Below are 23,972 nucleotides of genomic sequence, written 5' to 3'. Positions count from 1 at the left end.
CCACATACTTTGCAACATTTCTCCCAAATGTTGCATCCTCAAAAAAATCAAGCAAGTTAGTTAGACACGATCTCCCTTTCCTAAAACCATGTTGACTGTCTCCCAGGATAACCATATAGGTAATTTTCCATTTTGGATCTTATTATAGTTTCCATAAGTTTGCATATAATAGAAGTCAGGCAACTGGTTTGTAGTTACCTGACAGTTTTGTTTCCCTTTTTGTGGATCGGTATTACTTCACAAAGACGCATGAAAGCTGTGCTTGAAAATCAGGGTTATTCCACCAAATATTGATTTCTGAACTCTTCCTAAGTTAAAACAACACCTTGTGTTGTTTAAAAATGAATAGAACTTATTTTCTTTGGATTATTCGGCCTGACAACACTGCATCTTTTTTGTTATTTTGACCAGTTGTCACTTTCTGCAAATAAATGGTCTAAATATCGGTATTTTTATTTGGAATTTGGGAGAAATGTTGTCAGTAGTTTATAGAATAAAACAAAAATGTTCATTTTACCCAAACACATACCTATAAATAGTAAAACCAGAGAAACTGATAATTTTGCAGTGGTCTCTTAATTTTTTCCAGAGCTGTGTGTGTGTGTGTGTGTGTGTGTGTGTGTGTGTGTATATATATATATATATATATATATATATATATATATATATATATATATATGTGTGTATATATATATATATATATATATATATATATATATATATATATATATATATATATATATATATATATATTCAATTTTTTTGTTTTTTCGGGACTAGCTGGGTATTAAGGTATTAACCCGAACAAGCCATATTAGTATTTTTAATACTATAATTATGATACTTTTATATAAAATTTAAAATTAAATTGTTTTTACCTGAACAACCCATAATAGGAGCTTGTCCAGAATTTGAATGTTATATCAAGTAACTGAGTAAGTATAAAAACTGAACACTGAATTTCATAATAGTTGTATTTTGTAAACAAAATTTGATTCGTACGACCTTTATGATGTTATATAACATAACTGGGTCATAATCAAAATTATGAAAGTTAGTACTTTAAAAAAATATATATATATTTGTAATCATATTTGAGATGAATACTCAAATCAATCAATTCATAAATATAAATATTGAGTATTTGTTACAGACAAAAAAATAAATCTGTATTTGTATTTTGGGTACATACTGCTCCAGGTCACTTTGATATTGTAAGTGTAAAACATGCTGTCCTGTATTCTGATTGGCAGACACAGACATGGTCTTTCTCTCCAGATAGAGTGACTGTCATGATGGAAAGACAAGCTTCCTCTCATACCATGTTTAAAAGAAAATGACAATTTTGAGTTTACAGAATGTTTAGCTAAAACAATTTTTCCTCTGCATTACAAGTGTAAGATTAATCAAAGTATTATTTTTAAAAGATACATACTATCAAGTAATTGGGTGTTATATATATATATATATATATATATATATATATATATATATATATATATATATATATATATATATATATATATATATATATATATTATCAATGCAATTGGATTGGTAATTACTTAGGTCCCTGAGTTCATGAATAAACTTTTTAAAGTCTTGTTAAAGATATCTCCCTCATAAGGGGGTGATATGTGCTTACATGATAATATTTGTTGTTACTGTCAAATGATTATGGGATAACAGTGTATATCACAATTGTAAAATAGGTTAACTTGAAAATAAGTTGATTTTAAAAGCTAAATGGACACTAGTTAAAAGTGTAAGAGTTAAATAATAATAGCTAAATATTGTTCAGGAGCTAGACAAAATATTTGGAGAGTATTTTACTGTACCTATTATAAATGGCTCTTTTGCATTAAGAAAACTAGTAATCTCGATTATTCTGAAAGCCTTGAGTGTATTGAGAGTGCTGTAAGGGAAAAACGTATATTATGATTAGATTAGCAAATTTCCTGTCTCCAAAAACTGATACAGCTAACTCTGCTCGAGAATTTACGAAAGCAAGTGTTCGTAAAATGTTAGCCAGAATCACAGACAGAGTCTTTAGACAGAGGTCTGATGAACTCGTATTTTTCGCAACAAGGGACGTTGCTTGAGAACCCTAGAAATCCAAATACTTCCAAATACTAGTTTGTTCTTTATAGCTATTAGTGAAACTAATACTAACTCTGTGTTGAGAAATTATTTCCAGAATTGAGCCTTTTTCTTTAAATAGATGGAAACCTGAATGTTTTACAATTGTAAAGTAAAATGAGTTGTAAAAACTGTTCCTAAAGATTTTAACACTGTCTTATATATCTGATTATTAACAAGAAAAGTTAATGTGTAATTGTACATGACCTGGTCATTTTAAGAAATATCCAATACCTGTTAAAGTTAAAATGGTTTACTCTTTGTATGATGAAATCTGAGATATCGTACTGATTGCTAAGGTGAATGCTTATTGTTTGTAAACTATCCAGCTAAATTACTGTAATAGAAAGAAAAAAAAATGCTTTTATAACTGGTGATATCTTAATATCTGAAATTTGCTAAATGATATTAATTTAATTTGTAAAGTGTAGAATAATCAAAGTAGAATAATATCTTGCACTATAATTATATTTTGAAAACGGGGGTGTAGCAGGGTGGTAGGAAAGCCCTGCTGGTTAAATGTACTTATTTATTTTTAGAACAGGGTCTCGGGGTCTCCCCCTCTGCCCCTGTCATTTTGTGTATTTATTATTTAGTGCATATATATATATATATATACAGCAAAGCGCCGTGTGTTTTGTTTTGTTTTAAATATAAAACCTAATGTGTGGCTGTCGGTTAGTGCGTTGTTAACTAGCGGCAGTCACACATAATTAATAAACTCGTACAGACTGTGGCCGAGGGGTAATAGACTAAATACTAACCGGTTAAACTCCTCAGTCACGGTATATAAACCTGCTATGCGTCTCAGTTTGGTGTGGGTGTATAGAGGAGAGTACGAGAGCAAGCAAGGAGCGAGAGTGAAATCCAAAACAAATATAAATACAGGATCAGTGACAGCAACCTGCCCAGCCTGACTTGTGTGTAGTTTATTTTGAGTTTGTGACTTTGTTTTGTTTAAATATTTATTTTTGCTCTGCGAGCAAGTGTGTTAAAATATTTTATTTATTTTTCTTGTTTGAATAAACAGCGCACAGCGTGTCTTTTCACTGCTGTACCTGTCTGTTGTTCTTTTGGCATCTGGCCTGACGTCACCACTCACGGCCGTCCTGTCACACGTGGTGTTAAAGAGGGATCACCAGCGCCTCCTGGATGCAGGCAGAAGAGGGTACTGCAGTTTTATCATTTTTTTAATTTTTATTACGTATGGAAGGAAAAAGGAGCTGGAGGAAGCAGCAACAGCAGCTGCAGAAGAATGTCGGTTGAGTCTATGTCCTGGACGAGTGGTGCACTGATTGTGGGGAGTTTGGGCACACAATGGCCATCTGCCCCTCCCAATATCCGGGAGAGGTGTTGGTTTCCCAAATGAGCCAGGACCAGGCACCCTGGAGAACCCAGAAGAGCCGCCACCATCAAACAAAAGCAGAGGTGACGAGGAGGCAGCAAAGAGGAAGGAAGGAGCGGGAAAGAGGGGACACGGACCTGGAGTGGGAGGAGCCCGAAGGTTCTGCGCCTGAGTGGGAGGAGCCCGAACGTCCACAGCCCAAGAGAGGGGAGTTGGTGCGTCCACAGCCCAAGAGGGGGGGGATTCGAAGTGTCCACAGCCCAAGAGGGGGAAGGCCGAACATCCACAGCCCAGGTACCCACCAGCAGAGGGAGAACACATTCTGGTTCCGCCTCCACCGCCGTGGGAGGACTACTTGCCGCTCCCAAATCCACCAGCAGAGGGAGCATGCCTGCTGGTTCCCCCACTGCCGCCAGAAGTGGAGGAGCCCCTGCCGCCTTCGCTGCCATAAGGGGAGGGAGCCCCTGCTGCCTTTGCCAGGAGCAGAGCAGCAGGAGCTGCCTCTGTCTCCACCACCACCCAAGGGAGAGGAGCAGGAACTGCCTCTCCCTTCATGACAGGATGGACCAGGTCCAGAGGCTGACAGTCCGCAACCCCCTTTGCATAGGCTGCTGAGCAAAGCAAGGGGGAAAACTGCTGGGTCGCATTAGCTGCAGAGAGGGCCTTACCTAGCACCACAGCTAGTCCTGGCTCCTCTCCTGCAGTCGCCACCCAAGGGTCCGCTGCCACTGTCGCCTCCCGAAGGTCCACTACCATCCTGTCGTGCATCGCCCGGGGATGTGTGTTCGCTATTGGCAAAGGATGCCTGCCTCGCACCACCCAGGGATGCTTGCCTCTCACCGCCCAGGGATGCCATGTCTGGATCACTTGGGGCTGCCTGCTGCTCCGCACCGCTTGGGGCTGCCTGCTGCTCTGCACCACTTGGGGCTGCCTGCTGCTCTGCATCGCCTGGACCTGTCTGTGTCTCTTGGGGCTGCAGGCTCTGCTTCGCCTGGGGTCGCTGCCAGTCCTGCCAGGCAGCAGGAAGTACTGTGGCAGAAGCCCCAGTCATAAGAACATAAGAACATAAGAAAGTTTACAAACGAGAGGAGGCCATTCGGCCCATCTTGCTCGTTTGGTTGTTAGTAGCTTATTGATCCCAAAATCTCATCAAGCAGCTTCTTGAAGGATCCCAGGGTGTCAGCTTCAACAACATTACTGGGGAGTTGATTCCACACCCTCACAATTCTCTGTGTAAAAAAGTGTCTCCTATTTTCTGTTCTGAATGCCCCTTTTTCTAAACTCCATTTGTGACCCCTGGTCCTTGTTTCTTTTTTCAGGCTGAAAAAGTCCCTTGGGTCGACACTGTCAATACCTTTTAGAATTTTGAATGCTTGAATTAGGTCGCCACGTAGTCTTCTTTGTTCAAGACTGAACAGATTCAATTCTTTTAGCCTGTCTGCATATGACATGCCTTTTAAGCCCGGAATAATTCTGGTCGCTCTTCTTTGCATATATGGTGCAGCCAGTCTTTGACTGTTATTTAATTCCCATATTACTGTTCATTTGCGCTTAAACCTAAAGTAGAACAGCACAATTATAATAATGTGATGACAGTTGATAATACTAGTTTTTTTTGTATTTATTTTATTTATTCATTCAATTGGACGTATACTCGAGAGAGAATTTGTATATGTCAAAGAATCTCTAAGAGTCTCTTCACAGTTGTGAATTATCAGCCTATTCCTTCAGTTTGTAAATGCCGCTAAGGTCCAAAGATCAGTTCTAAATTCAGCTTTTAGTGGTTGGCAGTTACATTCAAGTTTCTTATACAGCAACAAAGGGGAAGCAATTAAAGGTAAATAAGGGTAAGTAAATATCAAAACGGGGGCAATCATCCCATTAAAGATCAATCGCTTTGGAATTCTATGAGCTTTTATGAGGTTTGGGGTGTCACATCACAGGCATCCTGTCCGCAATTGAATCCTTGCCAATAGTCCTTGAGAGAATAACTGTTAATTTCCTGCTGATGTAAGTCTCTCTTTGTGCTGCACAGTTAACATTGCACACTATAGTTTAAATTGCCCATTATAGATAAACATTAATTACATATTATATATATATTATGTATGTATATTATCTATTTAAGACCCCAACCTGAAATACGCCCCCATCTAGGGGTGAACCCATGGGATTAATTAAAATTTTTAGAACCCCGTGTTCAGGGTGGGGTTGTCTTGTGAATGACCACGATGCAGCAAATTCACTTAACCCGAAACCAATCTGAAGAAGATCACACGAAAACACAACCTAACTGAAGCATACATCCCAGTGCGTGTCGGCCTTCCAATTAAAGCTACAGTATTGCATTAGCTGCGCAGTACACAAGTGAGTACCATCATTTTTGCTGTATGCAGAATAAAGTAACACATCAAATAGTTTGAGAATTAATCTTTTATGCGGGACTTTGTCAAAAGCTTTCTGGAAATCTAAATAAAACATGTCATATTCTTTGCTATTATCCATTATCGATGTTGCAACCTCAGAAAAATCAAGCAGGTTAGTTAGACATGATCTCCCTTTCCTAAAACCATTTTGACTGTCTCCCAGGATACTGTTACATATAGGTAATTTTCCATTTTGGATCTTATTATAATTTCCATAGGTTTGCATATAATAGAAGTCAGGGTTATTGGTCTGTAGTTACCTGGTTCAGTTTTATTTCACTTTTTGTGGATCGGTATTACATTTGCAATTTTCCAGTCTGTCGGTACAACCCCTGTGTCAAAAGACTGTTGCATGATCTTGGTTTGCGGTTTGTAAATAACTTCTTTCATTTCTTTGAGTACTATTGGGAGGATCTCATCTGGCCCAGGGGATTTGTTTATTTTAAGAGCTCCTAGTCCCTTTAACACTTCTGCCTCGGTTATGCTAAAGTTATTTAAAACTGGATAGGAACTGGTTGACATGTGGTGCATGTTGTCTGTATCCTCCTTTGTAAAAACTTGTGAAAAGTTTAATATATTTGCTAATTTTTTTTTTCTTCATCTATGATTTTGCCATTTGTATCTCTTAAACATTTAACCTCCTCTTTGAATGTTCTCTTGCTGTTGTAATATTGGAAAAACATTTTGGAATTGGTTTTAGCCCCCTTAGCAATGTTCATTTCTATTTCTCTCTTGGTCTTTCTAACTTCCTTTTTGACTTGCATTTGCAGTTCCGTGTACTCTTTCTGTGTACTTTGTTTTTGGTCCCTTTTTAATGCTCTGTAAAGTGCCTTTTTTCGCTGAATTTTTTTTTTTTTTTTTAATTGACCTAAACCATTTTGGCAATTTAGTTTTACATTTAGATTTGTCTACTTTAGGGATGTAATTGTTTTGCGCCTCTAGTACTACATTTTTGAAGAACAGCCATCCTTTTTCTTTGGCTGTTTTCTCTATTTTACTCCAAACTACTTCTGTTAATCTTTGTTTCGTACCTTCATAGTTTGCTTTTCTAAAATTGTAAACCTTAGCTTTAATCATTACTTTTGGAGTTTTAACAAGCACTTCAAATGATACCATGTTGTGGTCTGAGTTTGCTAATGGTTCTCTGACCTCTGTTTTAATTATTCTGTCTTTGTTATTTGAAAAAACTAAATCAAGTCATGCCTCCCCTCTAGTCAGTGCTTTGACAAATTGCATTAGGAAGCAGTCATTTGTCATTTCCACCATTTCAGTTTTGTCTGTCGTGTTACCCACCAAGTTTTCCCATTTTATATGGGGGAAGTTGAAATCCCCGATTAGTATGGCTTCTCCTTTGCTACATGCATTTCTCATGCAGTTGTATAACAGATTATTTTACTCACCATCTGAATCTGAGAATTAAAAGATTAATTCTCAAACTGAACGCAGTAGGGATTCAAGGAAACGCATGTACATGGATTAGGGAGTGGTTCACATGTAGAGAACAGAAAGTACTGAGTAGAGGAGAAACCTCAAAATGGAGTGAGGTAACCAGTGGGGTACCATGGGGATCAGTATTAGGTCCTCTGCTATTCCTAATCTACAATAATGATTTAGATTCTGGTATAGTAAGCAAACTTGTTAAATTCGCAGATGACACAAAAATAGGAGGAGTGGCAAACACTGGTGCCGCAGCAAAGGTCATTCAAAATGATCTAGACAAGATTCAGAACTGGGCAGACACATGGCAAATGACATTTAATTGAGTAAAGTGTAAGGAACTGCATGCAGGAAATAAAAATGTGCATTATAAATATCATATGGGAGATACTGAAATTGAAGAAGGAATCTATGAATAAGACCTAGGAGTTTTTGTTGACTCAGAAATGTCTTCATCTAGACAATATGGGGAAGCTATAAAAAAAGGCCAACAAGATACTCGGATACATTGTGAAAAGTGTTGAATTTAAATCAAGGGAAGTAATGTTAAAAATGTACAATGTATTAGTAAGACCTCATCTTGAATATTGTATTCAGTTCTGGTCACCTCGATACAAAAAGGATATTGCTGCTGTAGAAAGAGTGCAAAGAAGAGCGACCAGAATTATTCTGGATTTAAAAGGCATGTCATATGCAGACAGGCTAAAAGAATTGAATCTATTCAGTCTTGAACAAAGAAGACCTAATTCAAGCATTCAAAATTCATAAAGGTATCGACCCAAGGGACTTTTTCAGCCTGAAAAAAGAAACAAGGACCAGGGGTCACAAATGGAGATTAGACAAAGGGGCATTCAGAACAGAAAATAGGAGGCACTTTTTTACAAAGAGATTCGTGAGGGTCTGGAATCAACTCCCCAGTAATGTTGTTGAAGCTGACACCCTGGGATCCTTCAAGAAGCTGCTTGATGAGATTCTGGGATCAATAAGCTACTCACAACCAAACGAGCAAGATGGGCCGAATGGCCTCCTCTCGTTTGTAAACTTTCTTGTGTTCTTATGTAAATATAAACCTAAATATTCTACATATGTACATTGTGGAGATTTAGCTTAGACAAAAGTTCCAAGCAGTAGTTACATAAGAACATAAGAACATAAGAACATAAGAAGGTTTACAAACGAGAGGAGGCCATTCGGCCCATCTTGCTCGTTTGGTTGTTAGTAGCTTATTGATCCCAAAATCTCATCAAGCAGCTTCTTGAAGGATCCCAGGGTGTCAGCTTCAACAACATTACTGGGGAGTTGATTCCAGACCCTCACAATTCTCTGTGTAAAAAAGTGTCTCCTATTTTCTGTTCTGAATGCCCCTTTTTCTAAACTCCATTTGTGACCCCTGGTCCTTGTTTCTTTTTTCAGGCTGAAAAAGTCCCTTGGGTCGACACTGTCAATACCTTTTAGAATTTTGAATGCTTGAATTAGGTCGCCACGTAGTCTTCTTTGTTCAAGACTGAACAGATTCAATTCTTTTAGCCTGTCTGCATATGACATGCCTTTTAAGCCCGGAATAATTCTGGTCGCTCTTCTTTGCACTCTTTCTAGAGCAGCAATATCTTTTTTATAGCGAGGTGATCAGAACTGCACACAATATTCAAGATGAGGTCTTACTAGTGCATTGTACAGTTTTAACATGACTTCCCTTGATTTAAATTCAACACTTTTCACAAAGTATCCGAGCATCTTGTTAGCCTTTTTTATAGCTTCCCCACATTGCCTAGATGAAGACATTTCTGAGTCAACAAAAACTCCTAGGTCTTTTTCATAGATTCCTTCTCCAATTTCAATATCTCCCATATGATATTTATAATGTACATTTTTATTTCCTGCGTGCAGTACCTTACACTTTTCTCTATTAAATGTCATTTGCCATGTGTCTGCCCAGTTCTGAATCTTGTCTAGATCATTTTGAATGACCTTTCCTGCTACAACAGTGTTTGCCACTCCTCCTACTTTTGTGTAGCCTTCAAATTTAACAAATTTGCTTACTATACCAGAATCTAAATCATTCATGTAGATTAGGAATAGCAGAGGACCTAATACTGATCCCTGTGGTACACCGCTGGTTACCACACTCCATTCTGAGGTTTTTCCTCTAATCAGTACTTTCTGTTTTCTACATGTTAACCACTCCCTAATCCATGTACATGCATTTCCTTGAATCCCAACTGCGTTCAGTTTGAGAATTAATCTTTTGTGCGGGACTTTGTCAAAAGCTTTCTGGAAATCTAAATAAACCATGTCATATGCTTGCAATTATCTATTATCGATGTTGCATCCTCAAAAAAATCAAGCAAGTTAGTTAGACACGATCTCCCTTTCCTAAAACCATGTTGACTGTCACCCAGGACCCTGTTACCATATAGGTAATTTTCCATTTTGGGTCTTATTATAGTTTCCATAAGTTTGCATATAATAGAAGTCAGGCTTACTGGTCTGTAGTTACCTGGTTCAGTTTTGTTTCCCTTTTTGTGGATCGGTATTACGTTTGCAATTTTCCAGTCTGTCGGTACCACCCCTGTGTCAAGAGACTGCTGCATGATCTTGGTTAGCGGTTTGTAAATTACTTCTTTCATTTCTTTGAGTACTATTGGGAGGATCTCATCCGGCCCAGGGGATTTGTTTATTTTAAGAGCTCCTAGTCCCTTTAACACTTCTGCCTCAGTTATGCTAAAGTTATTTAAAACTGGATAGGAACTGGATGACATGTGGGGCATGTTGTCAGTATCTTCCTTTGTAAAAACTTGTGAAAAGTAATCATTTAACATATTTGCTATTTTTTTTTCTTCATCTACGATTTTGCCATTTGTATCTCTTAAACATTTAATCTCCTCTTTGAATGTTCTCTTGCTGTTGTAATATTGGAAAAACATTTTGGAATTGGTTTTAGCTCCCTTAGCAATGTTCATTTCTATTTCTCTCTTGGCCTTTCTAACTTCCTTTTTGACTTGCGTTTGCAGTTCCGTGTACTCTTTCTGCGTACTTTCTTTTCGGTCCTTTTTTAATGCTCTGTAAAGTGCCTTTTTTCGCTGAATATTTTTTTTAATTGATCTATTAAACCATTTTGGCAATTTAGTTTTACATTTAGATTTGTCTACTTTAGGGATGTAATTGTTTTGCGCCTCTAGTACTACATTTTTGAAGAACAACCATCCTTCTTCTGTGGGTGTTTTCTCTATTTTACTCCAATCTACTTCTGTTAGTCTCTGTTTCATACCTTCATAGTTTGCTTTTCTAAAATTGTAAACCTTAACTTTAGTCTTTACTTTTGGGGATTTAAAAAACACTTCAAATGAGACCATGTTATGGTCTGAGTTTGCCAGTGGTTCTCTGACCTCTGTTTTAGTTATTCTATCTTCGTTATTTGAAAAGACTAAATCAAGGCATGCCTCCCCTCTAGTGGGAGCCTTCACAAATTGTGTTAGGAAGCAGTCATTTGTCATTTCCACCATTTCTATTTCATCCTTCGTGCTACCCACCGGGTTTTCCCATTTTATTTGGGGGAAGTTGAAATCCCCCATTAGTATGGCTTCTCCTTTGCTACACACATTTCTAATGTCATTGTATAACAGATTATTGTGCCCACCGTCTGAATCTGGCGGAGGGGGGGGTCAGGAGACCCGCTCCCCCTGCAGCATTTTCGCTGCCAGACAGTGTGTGGCGGGACCCCCGGAAGAGGGAGCTACAAGTCACGAAGGAGTGGGGGGGGGGGGGGTAAAGGACCTCCCACCATGGCGGCCACCATGGACAGCTTGTTCCCCCTCTTCTGGGACTTTGAGACTGAGGGGGGAGGTGGCCATTGTGGCCATGTGTGCTTTGTACAAGGAGGGAGATATATAACAGGGCGGTAGGAAAGCCCTGCTGGTTAAATGTATTTTTTTTATTTTTAGAACAGGGTCTCTCCCTCCGCCCCTGTGTTATTTTGTGTTTTGTTTTGTTTTAAATATAAAAACTTGTGGTAATGTGTGGCTGTCGGCTAGTGCGTTGGTAAACTAGCTGGCAGTCACACATAATTAATAAACTCATGCAGATTGTGGCAGAGGGGTAATAGACTAATTATTAGCTAGTTAAACCCCTCGGCCACAGTATATAAACCTGATATGTTTTGTTTTGTTTAAATATTTATTTTTGCTCTGCGAGCAAGTGTTTTTGTTAAAATATTTTTGTTGTCTGAATAAACGGCGCACATGTCTTTTCACTGCAGTACCTGTCTGTTGTTCTTCCGGCATCTGGCCTGACGTCACCACCTACGGCCGTGCTATCACAGGGGGTTTGTCAAGGAAATTCAGGTTAAATTCATTTTAATATAAGCATTTCTCAGATATTTAATTCAGACTCTTGTCTGTGTGTCATGATGTGGGGAATGGGTTGTTTCTTCAAAGCTGATTAGATAAGGCACAGAACACAAACTGTGTTAACTCTTTGAAGCTCGCCTTCCAAAATGCTACCTGATTGATTGTCTCCTAAGATGTCTTAAAACTTACGAAGCAAGCTATAGTGATGATGAGGTTGTTCCATTATTGTGTTAAAAGTTATTTAAAATGCTTTAAGAATCAATTTTAATTACATAAGTCAATTACAAGTTTCTCAATAAATCTGAAGTACTTATTGTGTTTAAATTTATATTATAAACTAATAACTACTTTTAAATATGGATCCTTTGATTGTATTATGATGTGTTTTATATGCTTGTAATCGTAATTATGTATAGCGAATGAAACAAAAAATTTGAACGCTTCTCCAAAGAATGTAACTGAAGTTATATTGAATAGGAGGTTTAAGATAAACGTAAAATCCTTTGATAACAAAATAGGCGGATACATTCAATTTCTAACTGTCTATCAAATATTGTGAACCAATGGGAGGACCGACAAGGACTTGGGACAAGGGAACACCTATAAATTGTGTTATTTAAACTCAAAACAAAGATTTTCACTCTCTGCTCTGGTCACTACTTTGAGTTCTTGCCGGATTCATTCTTTCCTCAAAACATCTCATCGCTCTCAACTCAAACGAAGACACAATGATGTAATCTTCAAAGCTGTCCCAGAGAAGATGGGCTACCTCCGGAACTACGAAATCTTTTGCCTACAGTACATACTTCACAGATATACTGCACTGCACTACTGCACAGCTAACTTCTACAGAGAGGGCGGCCGTGTTAAGAAGACTTTGTTTTAAACATCACACCAACAGAATAAGTATCAAACTTATATTGTGTGTTTACAAGTAACTTAACTGAAGCCTTGATATTGATATCGTCACATGCATATTTAGCCACGTGGAACCTGACGCATGTATACATAATGCGGGATGAACTATTAAGACTGCTTCCCGAATAGTAAACTATGAAGAGAGCACATAAAGGATTTAGTATGAACATTTAACGATGCATTACTTTACTTTGAATGTTTTAATTTGTTTCTTCTTCATACATATGTTTTTAACTATGAAGCCTAACCTTCATTCTTCTTCCTTTGAGAATAAATGAGATAATAATTTGGATTGATAAGTCTCTTTTTGTCTTAACAAATACACATTTATGATTGATTTGAATTACTTAAACATACATACTATTAATTATCAATCTCTTTTCATCATGAATCTAGGGATAATTAAGCCAGAATCGCTAGTTCTTATTGAGGTATTGTGTTTATTATGGTTAATAATTACATTATGAGCTACAATGGGCATGTCCTTTAAAGACCTGCAGTTTATGTGGCATATTGAAATCAATACAATATAGCTGACAATTTAGTCTGGGCTTTGTAATAAAATCAAAGTCATTGTGAAACAACGTATTATACACTCCTATCGAGTGCTGAAATACTAATGAAAGTCATTCTAAACATCTCTTTATTATTATTATTATTATTATTATTATTATTATTATTATTATTATTATTATTATTATTATTATTATTATTATTATTATCAGTTGTCACAAAAGATACACATTGAATCACAATACAGTGTGAGATAGCTACACTACTTTTTTCTCATCTGCCTGTCCTATGAACAGGTCAAACCATGCGAGCCCCACTCCACTCCACTATACTCCTCAGGCAGAACGACTGTGCCACCCTGAGGGTGTACACGTGTAAAACATTTTTAAAATGTGCTTATTCTAAGCTCTCTTCATAATTCAGCTAGAGAGTTGTACAAGGAGATCACCGGCAACACAATCACTCTGAGGAACTTCATTTTGCAGATAGCCCTGGCGCTACGGCAGAAACATTTTGATAAGAGACACAAAAGCCAGCTGCCCTTCAACCTTCACCCAGCACTGTGCCCACTGGGACACGGAATAAAAGACAGTGCTAGGTTGCTAATGCAATAAAAAGATAACTTTTGATGTCTGCGCCTGTTGTAAAAAGGCAATGAGTGGCAATTGTATTGGTACAGTTGAAAAGCATGTTTTCTGAGTAGACTGTACTGAGAAAGCTGCAATAAGATTCTGGACAGACAGACAGAGCCTTTGAACTCTGTTTCACTCACTGCGCTTTCACGTTGAATAAGTTACATTTAAGTTTTATGCTATTTTTATAACTAGTTATTTATGTTTTATAATTCTACATGTGCATACAGCTTTCTACACTTGTTTACACTGAAGTTTATTGCATAAAGTCTATTTTATTACAGTTTTTCATGTTTATGTATATGTGCTCTTTGAAAAAGAAAAAAGTAAAATTTTCACCGTAAATATGGAGTCTCTGCTCTGAAAATGTTATGTATGATGTTCATAAATAACATCATAAGTTGTATCCGATTGTTTATTTTTTATTTTCATATCGAAGCCGTTTTAAAATGCAGCCGCACATTTGGCAGGTGCGGCGCGTCTATGTAGTCTGAAATCCCTGCGGTTCTAGTGTTAAAAAATGCTAGTTTGTAATTATTTAAAAAAAAAAAAAAAAGTATCTATATTATAAGAGAAATAACCCACATCAAGGTGTGCAGGAAGACCATTCTTACCGGACTGCCTGGTTGGTTGAAGGCCTCGTGCCTCACAATACACCCAGGGCGTGCGGTAAGAATTGTCCTACCGTACACCCTATCGTGGGTTATTTCTTACCTAAGGTTTATGTGACGTCATAAATTCTGAGTTCGTTTTATGTTTGAATTGAAAGTGGTCGAGGACTTTTACATATTTTGTTGTATTACAACATTTAATCAAAATGGATTTAATAAGGAGTTTTTGCCACTAATCAACCCAAAACAAGTCCATAATGTCAAATTGAAAAATAAAATCTACAAATTGTTCTCAATTAATTACAAATACAAAAGAGTAAATAATTGATTGCATAAGTATTCACTCCCTTGAGTCAATATTTGGTAGAGGCACCTTTGGCAGCAATTACAACCATGAGTCTATTTGGATAAGTCTCTACCAGCTTTGCACATCTGGGCACTGCAATTTTTGCCCATTCTTCTTTGCAAAATTGTTTAAGCTCCGTTAAGTTGGATGGGGACCTTCGGTGAACAGCAATTTTCAACTCTTTCCACATATTCTCAGTTGGATTGAGGTCCAGGCTTTTGACTGTTTTGACAGAATTCAGCAGGTTTTCCTCCCTGATTTCTCTGTACTTTGCTGCATCCATTTTACCCAATCTTCATGAACTTTCCAGGCCTTGCTGCAGAAAAGCATCACCATAGCATGATGCTGCCACCACCATGCTTCACAGCAGCGATGTTGTTCTCAGGATGATGTGCGATGTTAGGCTTGCGCCAAACATAGCGCTTAACGTTGAGGCCAAAAAGCTCTATTTTGGTCTCATCAGACCATAGAATCTTCTTCCATTTGGTCTCAGAGTCTCCCACATGCTTTCTGGCAAACTCTAGCCGAGATTTGATGCGAGTTTTTTTCAACAATGCCACTCTCCCATAAAAAGGCCAGTTTTGTGAAGCACCCAGGCTATTGTTCCCGTACGCACAGTGTTTCCCAGCTCAGCCGTGGAAGATTGTAACTCCTTCAGAGTTGCCATAGGCCTCTTGGTGGCCTCCCTGACTAGTGCCCTTCTCACACAGACACTCAGTTTTTTTAGGACGGTCTGTTCTAGACAGATTCACAGCTGTGTCATATTCTCTCCATTTCTTAATAATGAACTTTACTGTGCTCCGGTGGATATTCAATGCCTTGGAAATGTTCTTATATCCAACCCCTGATTTGCTTTGAATGTTCCTTCGTCTTCATGTAGTTTTTATTAGGAAATGTATTAACCAACTGTGGGACCTCCCAGACAGGTATATTTAACCTGAAATCATGTGAAACACCTTAACTGCACACAGGTGGACTCCATTCAACTAATCATGTGACTTCTAAAGACAATTGGTTGCACCAGAGCTTATTTAGGTGTGTCATAGCAAAGGGGGTGAACACTTATGCAATCAATTATTTTCTGTTTTATATTTGTAATTTAGAACAATTTGTAGATTTTATTTTTCACTTTGACATTATGGACTTTTTTTGTGTTGACCAGTGGCAAAAACTCCTAATTAAATCCATTTTGATTCCATGTTGTAACACAATAAAACGTGGAAAAGTCCAACGGGGGTTAATACGTTTGAGAGCTACTGTACATGTGATGCCCCCGAAGAGGCTGCAGCATCAATCCACCATGTAACACAAACTAATGTACACACACCTTAGTAAGCACATTTTATTTCATGGTACAGTCCCGACAGACAACCAAAGATGAACTACTTGCAGGACAGAAGTCCTTAATGTTTTTTTTTTTGTTATTTTTTTTCCCACAGCAGAGTTCAGTGCCAACACAGCAGGGGATAAAACAAGGGCTGTCTGTTTACCTCGTCCTCAGCTTGGATGGTGAAAACTTAGGGGAACTTAAAGCTATGCAGGTCACTTTGGCCTAAGATATCTTCTTGTAGGGGGATTAGTTGTTTTGTTGTTTATTCAATTAGAATTTTACTCAGTTCTGTACAATTATATTTAAAAAAAAAAAAAAAAAAAAAACAAAACAACTTGCTTACTATCTATGAGAAGATTTATTTTTGGTTTCTCTTAGAGAAATTAAAAACAAGCAGGTAAATTACAGTGAGAGAAAAAAACAAACAGGTAGGATATATTTTAGTTTCAATAGAAATTAAACTGATATTCAGAGGTAATTTTTTTTGTTAAGAAAACCAACTACATCACACTCAACTACTGTTCTCTCTCCTCTTCTTGTCCCACCCCATAGCAACCAACACACACTCCTGATTCGCTGGTACAGTACTCCCCTGACCTCCCAACTCCCACCTAATAGGCTGTCGTTAACTGTCAGTAAATGTACTGTATTCAAGCCCCAAAAACACACAAGAGTATAGTACTGCAGATTGGAGTCTCTCACGGCGCCGCTTTTAAAAGGCCTTAAATAATGTAATAAAATATTGCAGTTTTTGTAAAGCATAGCATTACACTATGTAACACAATTTTTGTTCCTGGGTAGTAAGTGTTATTTCCTAATTGCTTATGCCTCAAAAGTATAGAAAATGGCTTTTATTCCCCACAAACTTTGCTTTTGTGACCAGGACAGTGATATTTCAAAATATCACTATTTCCAATGAGAAAACGGGCAAATGTGTGTCTTCGTTCACATAAAGTCAGAAAAAAACAACATATGAATCCAAATTACCATGTATTTATACTAAAGTAATACAAAAATGACTACAAAAGATTTAGAAGTGAGTAGTTTTTCGAGATTTATGATTACACTGTATTTACAGTATAATCATCAATCTCGAAAAACTACTCACTTCTAAATCTTTTTAGATGCATTTTTGCAGTAGATTTTATTTTTTAATAGAAAAAGAGTAAATGTGAACTGATTAACCATTTCCACAGTTTTTCCGGTGTTTATTGGCTATCCACTGATTTCATTTTTTTTTTTGTATTGGGGGTGTTTCATCATGTTTTATTGGTTAAAACCAAAAAATATGAAGTATAAAGTGTCTGGCATTCATTTCTCTAAATATTATAATACTGCTGGAAAAACATCCCTTACCTCACACATCTGAAGCTGAAATAGCCGCCTTTCCTTCTCCATCTCTTCGGCTATTTCTGCTCCTGTAATCTCTGTTCGAATCATGCCATGCTGTTTGGCATGCTCTCGTTTCTCCTTTTCAATTTTTGTACTATAAAATATTCAGAAAAACACACTGAAAAACATTTCCATTATTTGAACTTAAGTGGATATAAATCACAATAACAAATTATCCATATGTTGAAGCATGTTGTCTCTGTATACCACATCTAGCTACTCTCTACTGCTATGGCCAAAGGTTTTGCATCACCTACAATTTTAAGATTGAGACAGAATTAAAAGAATTAAATATATATGAGCATAATTTAGACACTTTAACATCATGTACTCAAAGAAACTACCCAATGGCATTGCAAATGTCTACCAGAAGCCATAATAGTAGTACAGTATTTCATGTTAGATTTCCAAACGTCAATTTTTTTTTTTTTTTTTTTTAAGTACAGTGTTCCCTCACGTTAATGCAATATGAGCGTTATAACCGAAGAGCGTTGTAAACGGGGGAGGGAGTGGGGGGCGCTGCGGGACACATAACACACATCTGACTAAAATACAAAATAAAATAACTCCCTCTCTATAATGCACATACAGTGAAGTAAAAATGTAACTTTACATGAATTAACCACACATCAAGCATGTAAAAAAAAAAAAAAAAGGTAACACTAGCACTTGTGGATCATTTTAATTATCAGTTTTTAAACAGTTTTTAAACTTTAATTAGCAGTTTTTAAAGCCTGGCTAAATGGTGGTCGGGAGTTCAGTTCGAAGCAACAGACAAGCAAACCATGTGCGAAAAGAAGAGTGGGTCGGGAGAGGGGAAGAGGGAATGGGCTCGCCCCACGTTCGGCTGCCAGAGTAGGGCTGAACCGAAGTTAAAGCGTCTCCATAGCTCCTCTCACAGCAAAACAGGAAATACATTAGGAAAGATAATGGCGTAATAGGCCTAATATTTATTTAGTTATAAAACAAATGCTGAATAAGATGTCTGTGTTATAACGTGCCATCGCAGCGTTTCTTCAATTCAGATACTGTATCAAAAGGGAGAGACAGAAATGGAAGTTAGACTGAGACGTTGTTTACAGTCTGAGCAGCATTGGTAGTGTATTTACTGTAGAAATATTGCATGAATCACTAGTATAGGGTATTGGGGAACATGCTGTTGGAGCATTGTATCCGAAGCGTGCTATAAGCATGAGCCTTATTGCGGCGGGAGCACTGTATATGGAAATCTACAAAAACGGTATGTAGCCTAATTCAATATGTTAACTTATCATTACTCATCAGATTTCATTCAGCTTTATGAAGCAAAATTTGTTAATTCTATAGGGTGATGCAAAACTTTTGGCCATAGCTGTAATTGTCTGTTAGATCTGACTTACCATCATGACTAAAACTGACTTTTAACAGGAAGATTCAGGTTTCAGGGAATTAGTTTGAGTTTAAGTTAACCAGGCATGGACAGCCCAGTGACAGGTTGCAAGTATTAGATGTTTCCAATTTTACATCCAACTCTTAAGTACTGTATATTTCAAGAGCACTTATACCTTAGTGGGCAATATAGATGTTAAAAAAAAGAACAAAACAAAATTAACCAAATACAACAAAACTTACATCTTAGCCTCATAATCCTTCCAAGCCTTGTCAAATGGTTTCTTTAGATCCTAAAAAAAAAAAAAAAAAAAAAAAAAAAAAAAAAAAAAAAAAAAATGGTTCTAATAATTGAAATATAAACTGCACCATTCTTTCATATTTGGCTTTTACTTTCGTTGTACACATAGGAGACACAAAAATATAAAGTTTAAGACACATACTAACCAAAATACAAAATAGAAACCAGAAAAATCCACCCTTCCGACACAAGGAAGCACTTTAAGCAGCTGCTTTGCTGGCCTTGAATGAAAATGTGCAAGATCGCTTTAAGATGCGCCATTTTTATGCAGGGCACTCTCAGCCCATCTCTACATGCCCTGCTCAAGTAATCAAGCTGGTTAAACAGCAGGCAGCTGTGTTCACTGTTCGGAAGCGGCTGTCCACTTTTCACTGGGAGATCACGGATTGCTTGAGTGGGGACTGCAGGGTTAAAAAGGGAAGGCTGAGAGTCAGGCAAACGCTAAGAAATGCCTGTCTATGGAAGTGAGCTGAATAGACCTGCACCTGCTACGAGTTAAATACTGGCTCCAAACTGTCTTTAGCATTGTAAATAAATATTGTAAATATCAGTCTAGCATATTTTCATCCTTAAAAAAGAAAAACACTTGACTTTTCATTTTGTTCAAACATTTATTTTACTTCAAAAATTTACAACCTTGAGTAAACAGTTCTGAGTCGCATACTATTATTGAACGAAATAGAATAGATCAGGCTATGTTTTGACAGCACAATCCCAGAATGACAAGACAAAACAGGAATGTTTTTTAAACTTACCCCTTTGACTCCTTTCAGGTCTCCTTTTAACAGAGAATCCAAGGTAAAAATGACATTGTGGCTCAAACTCTGGAGCTAGTAAAAAGAAAAACAAAAAAATATATAATAAATATATAATATATATATATATATATATATATATATATATATATATATTATTATTACTGTCATGTCATGTTAAAATGGCAAATATACTGTACACATCAGTAGTTTATTGGTCTGCTGTTTTGAATGGATTTATCTTTCCAATACTACTATAGCTACGGCCAAAGGTTTTGCATCACCCTACACAATTATCTCATTTTGCTTCATGAAGTCGAATGAAACCTGCTGAATAATGTTATATTAAGATATTAAATTACATACTACTTTGTAGTTTTTTATACACTTCCAAAAAACTGTCAAAAATGGAAAAAATGTGACATTTCGAAATCCAACATAAAATGCTGTACTACTATTATGGCTTCCGGTAGACATTTGCAATATCATTTGTAGTTTCTCTTAAGAACATAAGAAAGTTTACAAACGAGAGGAGGCCATTCGGCCCATCTTGCTCGTTTGGTTGTTAGTAGCTTATTGATCCCAAAATCTCATCAAGCAGCTTCTTGAAGGATCCCAGGGTGTCAGCTTCAACAACATTACTGGGGAGTTGATTCCAGACCCTCACAATTCTCTGTGTAAAAAAGTGTCTCCTATTTTCTGTTCTGAATGCCCCTTTTTCTAAACTCCATTTGTGACCCCTGGTCCTTGTTTCTTTTTTCAGGCTGAAAAAGTCCCTTGCGTCGACACTGTCAATACCTTTTAGAATTTTGAATGCTTGAATTAGGTCGCCACATAGTCTTCTTTGTTCAAGACTGAACAGATTCAATTCTTTTAGCCTGTCTGCATATGACATGCCTTTTAAGCCCGGAATAATTCTGGTCGCTCTTCTTTGCACTCTTTCTAGAGCAGCAATATCTTTTTTATAGCGAGGTGACCAGAACTGCACACAATATTCAAGATGAGGTCTTACAAGTGCATTGTACAGTTTTAACATTACTTCCCTTGATTTAAATTCAACACTTTTCACAATGTATCCGAGCATCTTGTTAGCCTTTTTTATAGCTTCCCCACATTGCCTAGATGAAGACATTTCTGAGTCAACAAAAACTCCTAGGTCTTTTTCATAGATTCCTTCTCCAATTTCAATATCTCCCATATGATATTTATAATGTACATTTTTATTTCCTGCGTGCAGTACCTTACACTTTTCTCTATTAAATGTCATTTGCCATGTGTCTGCCCAGTTCTGAATCTTGTCTAGATCATTTTGAATGACCTTTGCTGCTGCAACAGTGTTTGCCACTCCTCCTACTTTTGTGTCGTCTGCAAATTTAACAAGTTTGCTTACTATACCAGAATCTAAATCATTAATGTAGATTAGGAATAGCAGAGGACCTAATACTGATCCCTGTGGTACACCGCTGGTTACCACACTCCATTCTGAGGTTTTTCCTCTAATCAGTACTTTCTGTTTTCTACATGTTAACCACTCCCTAATCCATGTACATGTGTTTCCTTGAATCCCAACTGCGTTCAGTTTGATCTTATTATACAATGTTAAATAAAATATCTAAATGATGTTCATATAGGGTTTTTTTTTTTTTTTTGCATTATTATTATTATTATCTCAATCCTAAAATTCTAGGCGATGCTAAACTTTTGATAATAGCTGTAGAGTGTTCTGTAGTTTTGAGTGGTGATCTTTCCTAGACCTCAACAGGCTGAAAGTTAACTAAACTATATACAATGCTTTCTCTTTTTTCACACACTCTATTGCAAATCAAAAATTCATGACATTTTGAAAAGTGAATTAACGAAGGGCCTGTATAAAGTATACGATAATTTACTGTCAACATGGCCTTACTGTGAATTACTGGATCTTGACATAACGAGGTAGACTGTATTCCATGCTTCAGAGACACTCTAAATGGTCGTTAACAAGTGAGAGAACTGTACCCTCTCGCTTCACAAAATGTTTGCCTGCTGTGGAGTTCTGTAGGCGTGTGAACCCCATTTCCCAGTAATACTGACCAAACACCCTATTAGTTATGCAGAGGAAATGTACCTCATTTGTTGTAGATTAATTCACATTTATTTTTTGCCATAAATGAAGCTCTCACTTTCCAAAAGGCGTTTAAACAAAATAAAGATGTCATGTGATAGAATACATTATAAAATGGCCTGGATGAAAAAAGCACAGCTTGGCTGAATATTCAGAGCAGTCTAAATCACTAAACATGTCTGCTTCTGGAATGGGCCATTTTATAAAATATATAATACAGCTTCTCCTTGTGCCTAATAAATCACCTTAGGGGACAGTATTTTCATAGCACATACAAGAAAAAAGGTACCATTCAAGAATTAAATAAAATAAAACATTTCACAACATTGCACAAAATGTGAAGTTTAAACATCCTGATAATGAAAAATGTAAATGTGTTTAAACCAGCATCTTATTAATAATATTAATACTCATTAATACAGGCATCATTTCAATAGACTTAACAGGTTTACATATGCATACTGGGCTGGAGCATTTTTTTGGCTTTCACAGTTTAGAAACTCCAGATTCTCTATCTATTGGTCATAAGAATATGAATTAGCATTCAAATACCATGCCCATTCCTCAAGCTACAGAAAGTGTGCTGCCAAAACAGGGTACGGTTAAAAGGGTGGGTGAATTAACTATGTTCACTAAACTTCAGCAGTGAAGATCCCATTTGTGGCATAACCTTGCACAATTTTCTACTTTAACAAGGGCTGCTGTTTGTCTGTGTTTATTTTTGGCTATTTTCAAGTGTCATGTGTAAACCCTGAAATTTTTTTCAGGGCTTTTTATATACTGTATGAGATTGTTATTTTCAGTTACTTTCCACAATTTTGTGGTGTTTTTTCCTGGCACAATATGTATAGTAACTTGACAGTACTTGCACACCTTTTTCCTGTCTTCCACATGAAATCCTTATGGTCACAGGCACATTCTTCTGGAGCAGTAGTACTCAACTCTGGCCCTCAAGATCCAATCCAGTCCAGGTTTTTACTACAAGCAGGTTCTGATGTAGTTTACTGAAGCTGCTAAGAGGCAATAACTAATTTAGGACCTGTCTGCAATAAGGACCAAGTCTGGTCTACACCAGCTATGCATAAATTCATCCCTAAATTATAACGTAAAGTCTCTACTAAGGCCTTAGTTGTTACTAGTTAGTTTATAACTTATGTTACACCACACGTACTTAAGACAATATTTTGTTATAACTAAGTGCAGTTCATACTAACTCAGTGATGTCATCGCTGCTTGGTAGCCAATTAGAAGTGAGGATATTTCAGAGGGCTTGGTCAATGATACAGATCAAAACTCCCACTTAAGAAACACTTATGGACATGACCTATGAAACTGCCTGTGACGGGAAATGGCGTTGCGGTGACGTCAGGCCAGGAGGAAGATTAAGACACCACTGCAGGTACGGTGCGATAGCGCTTCACAGTTTTATTTTCAGATAACACAAGAAAAATAAATAAAATATTTAAGCAAAACAAACACTGCTCACAGAGCAAAACAAAAGACGTAAACATAAACAAAATCAAAACACAAACACGCAGGTCAGGCAGGGCAATCACCTTCACTGATCCTCCACTTTTAAATTAATCTCTCCTAACACTCTCCCATTCTTCACTTCCAAACACCCACCTTGAGTGCAGAGAGCTGCAGGTATTTATACAGGTGACCAGCTCCCGATTAGCAACAAATTAATCACTTAATTAGGGAGATGGCCAACTTCTGCACGCGGTTAATCAATCCTGGCAGAGGACGAGTTACTCCCTCGCCTCTGCCAAAACACCTTTCAAAATAAAAATAATAACAAAACAAAAACGCAGCTACGCCGTCAAAACAATAACAAAACACACAACGTTTCGCCATCATATATATATATATATATATATACAATAAATAAATCACAATAAACAAACCACACCGCTTTCACAATCATTTATAAATAAAAAAATAAATAAACAAACACAAAATAACACAGGGGCAGAGGGGGAAACCCCATTCAAAAAATACCTCAACAC

The 23,972-nt window shown here is 37.1% G+C and overlaps 1 protein-coding gene across 5 annotated transcripts in view; it reads right to left on the bottom strand.

Moving 5' to 3' along the window:
- Window positions 1-23,972, bottom strand: part of LOC121313126 (arf-GAP with SH3 domain, ANK repeat and PH domain-containing protein 1-like) — a 259,165-nt gene that overhangs the window by 158,228 nt on the left and 76,965 nt on the right. For all 5 annotated transcript variants that reach the window (XM_041245320.1, XM_041245316.1, XM_041245315.1 and 2 more), the window contains 3 exons: window positions 19,860-19,934; window positions 19,047-19,096; window positions 17,400-17,529 (listed from right to left, as the gene is read on the bottom strand). In XM_041245320.1, the coding sequence (XP_041101254.1) occupies window positions 17,400-17,529; window positions 19,047-19,096; window positions 19,860-19,934 (255 nt within the window). The remainder of the gene's footprint in view (window positions 1-17,399; window positions 17,530-19,046; window positions 19,097-19,859; window positions 19,935-23,972) is intronic.

This window comes from Polyodon spathula, chromosome 3 (genome assembly GCF_017654505.1).
Source record: "Polyodon spathula isolate WHYD16114869_AA chromosome 3, ASM1765450v1, whole genome shotgun sequence".
NCBI classification, from domain to species: domain Eukaryota; kingdom Metazoa; phylum Chordata; class Actinopteri; order Acipenseriformes; family Polyodontidae; genus Polyodon; species Polyodon spathula.
This window is presented reverse-complemented; position numbering and strand designations above follow the sequence as displayed.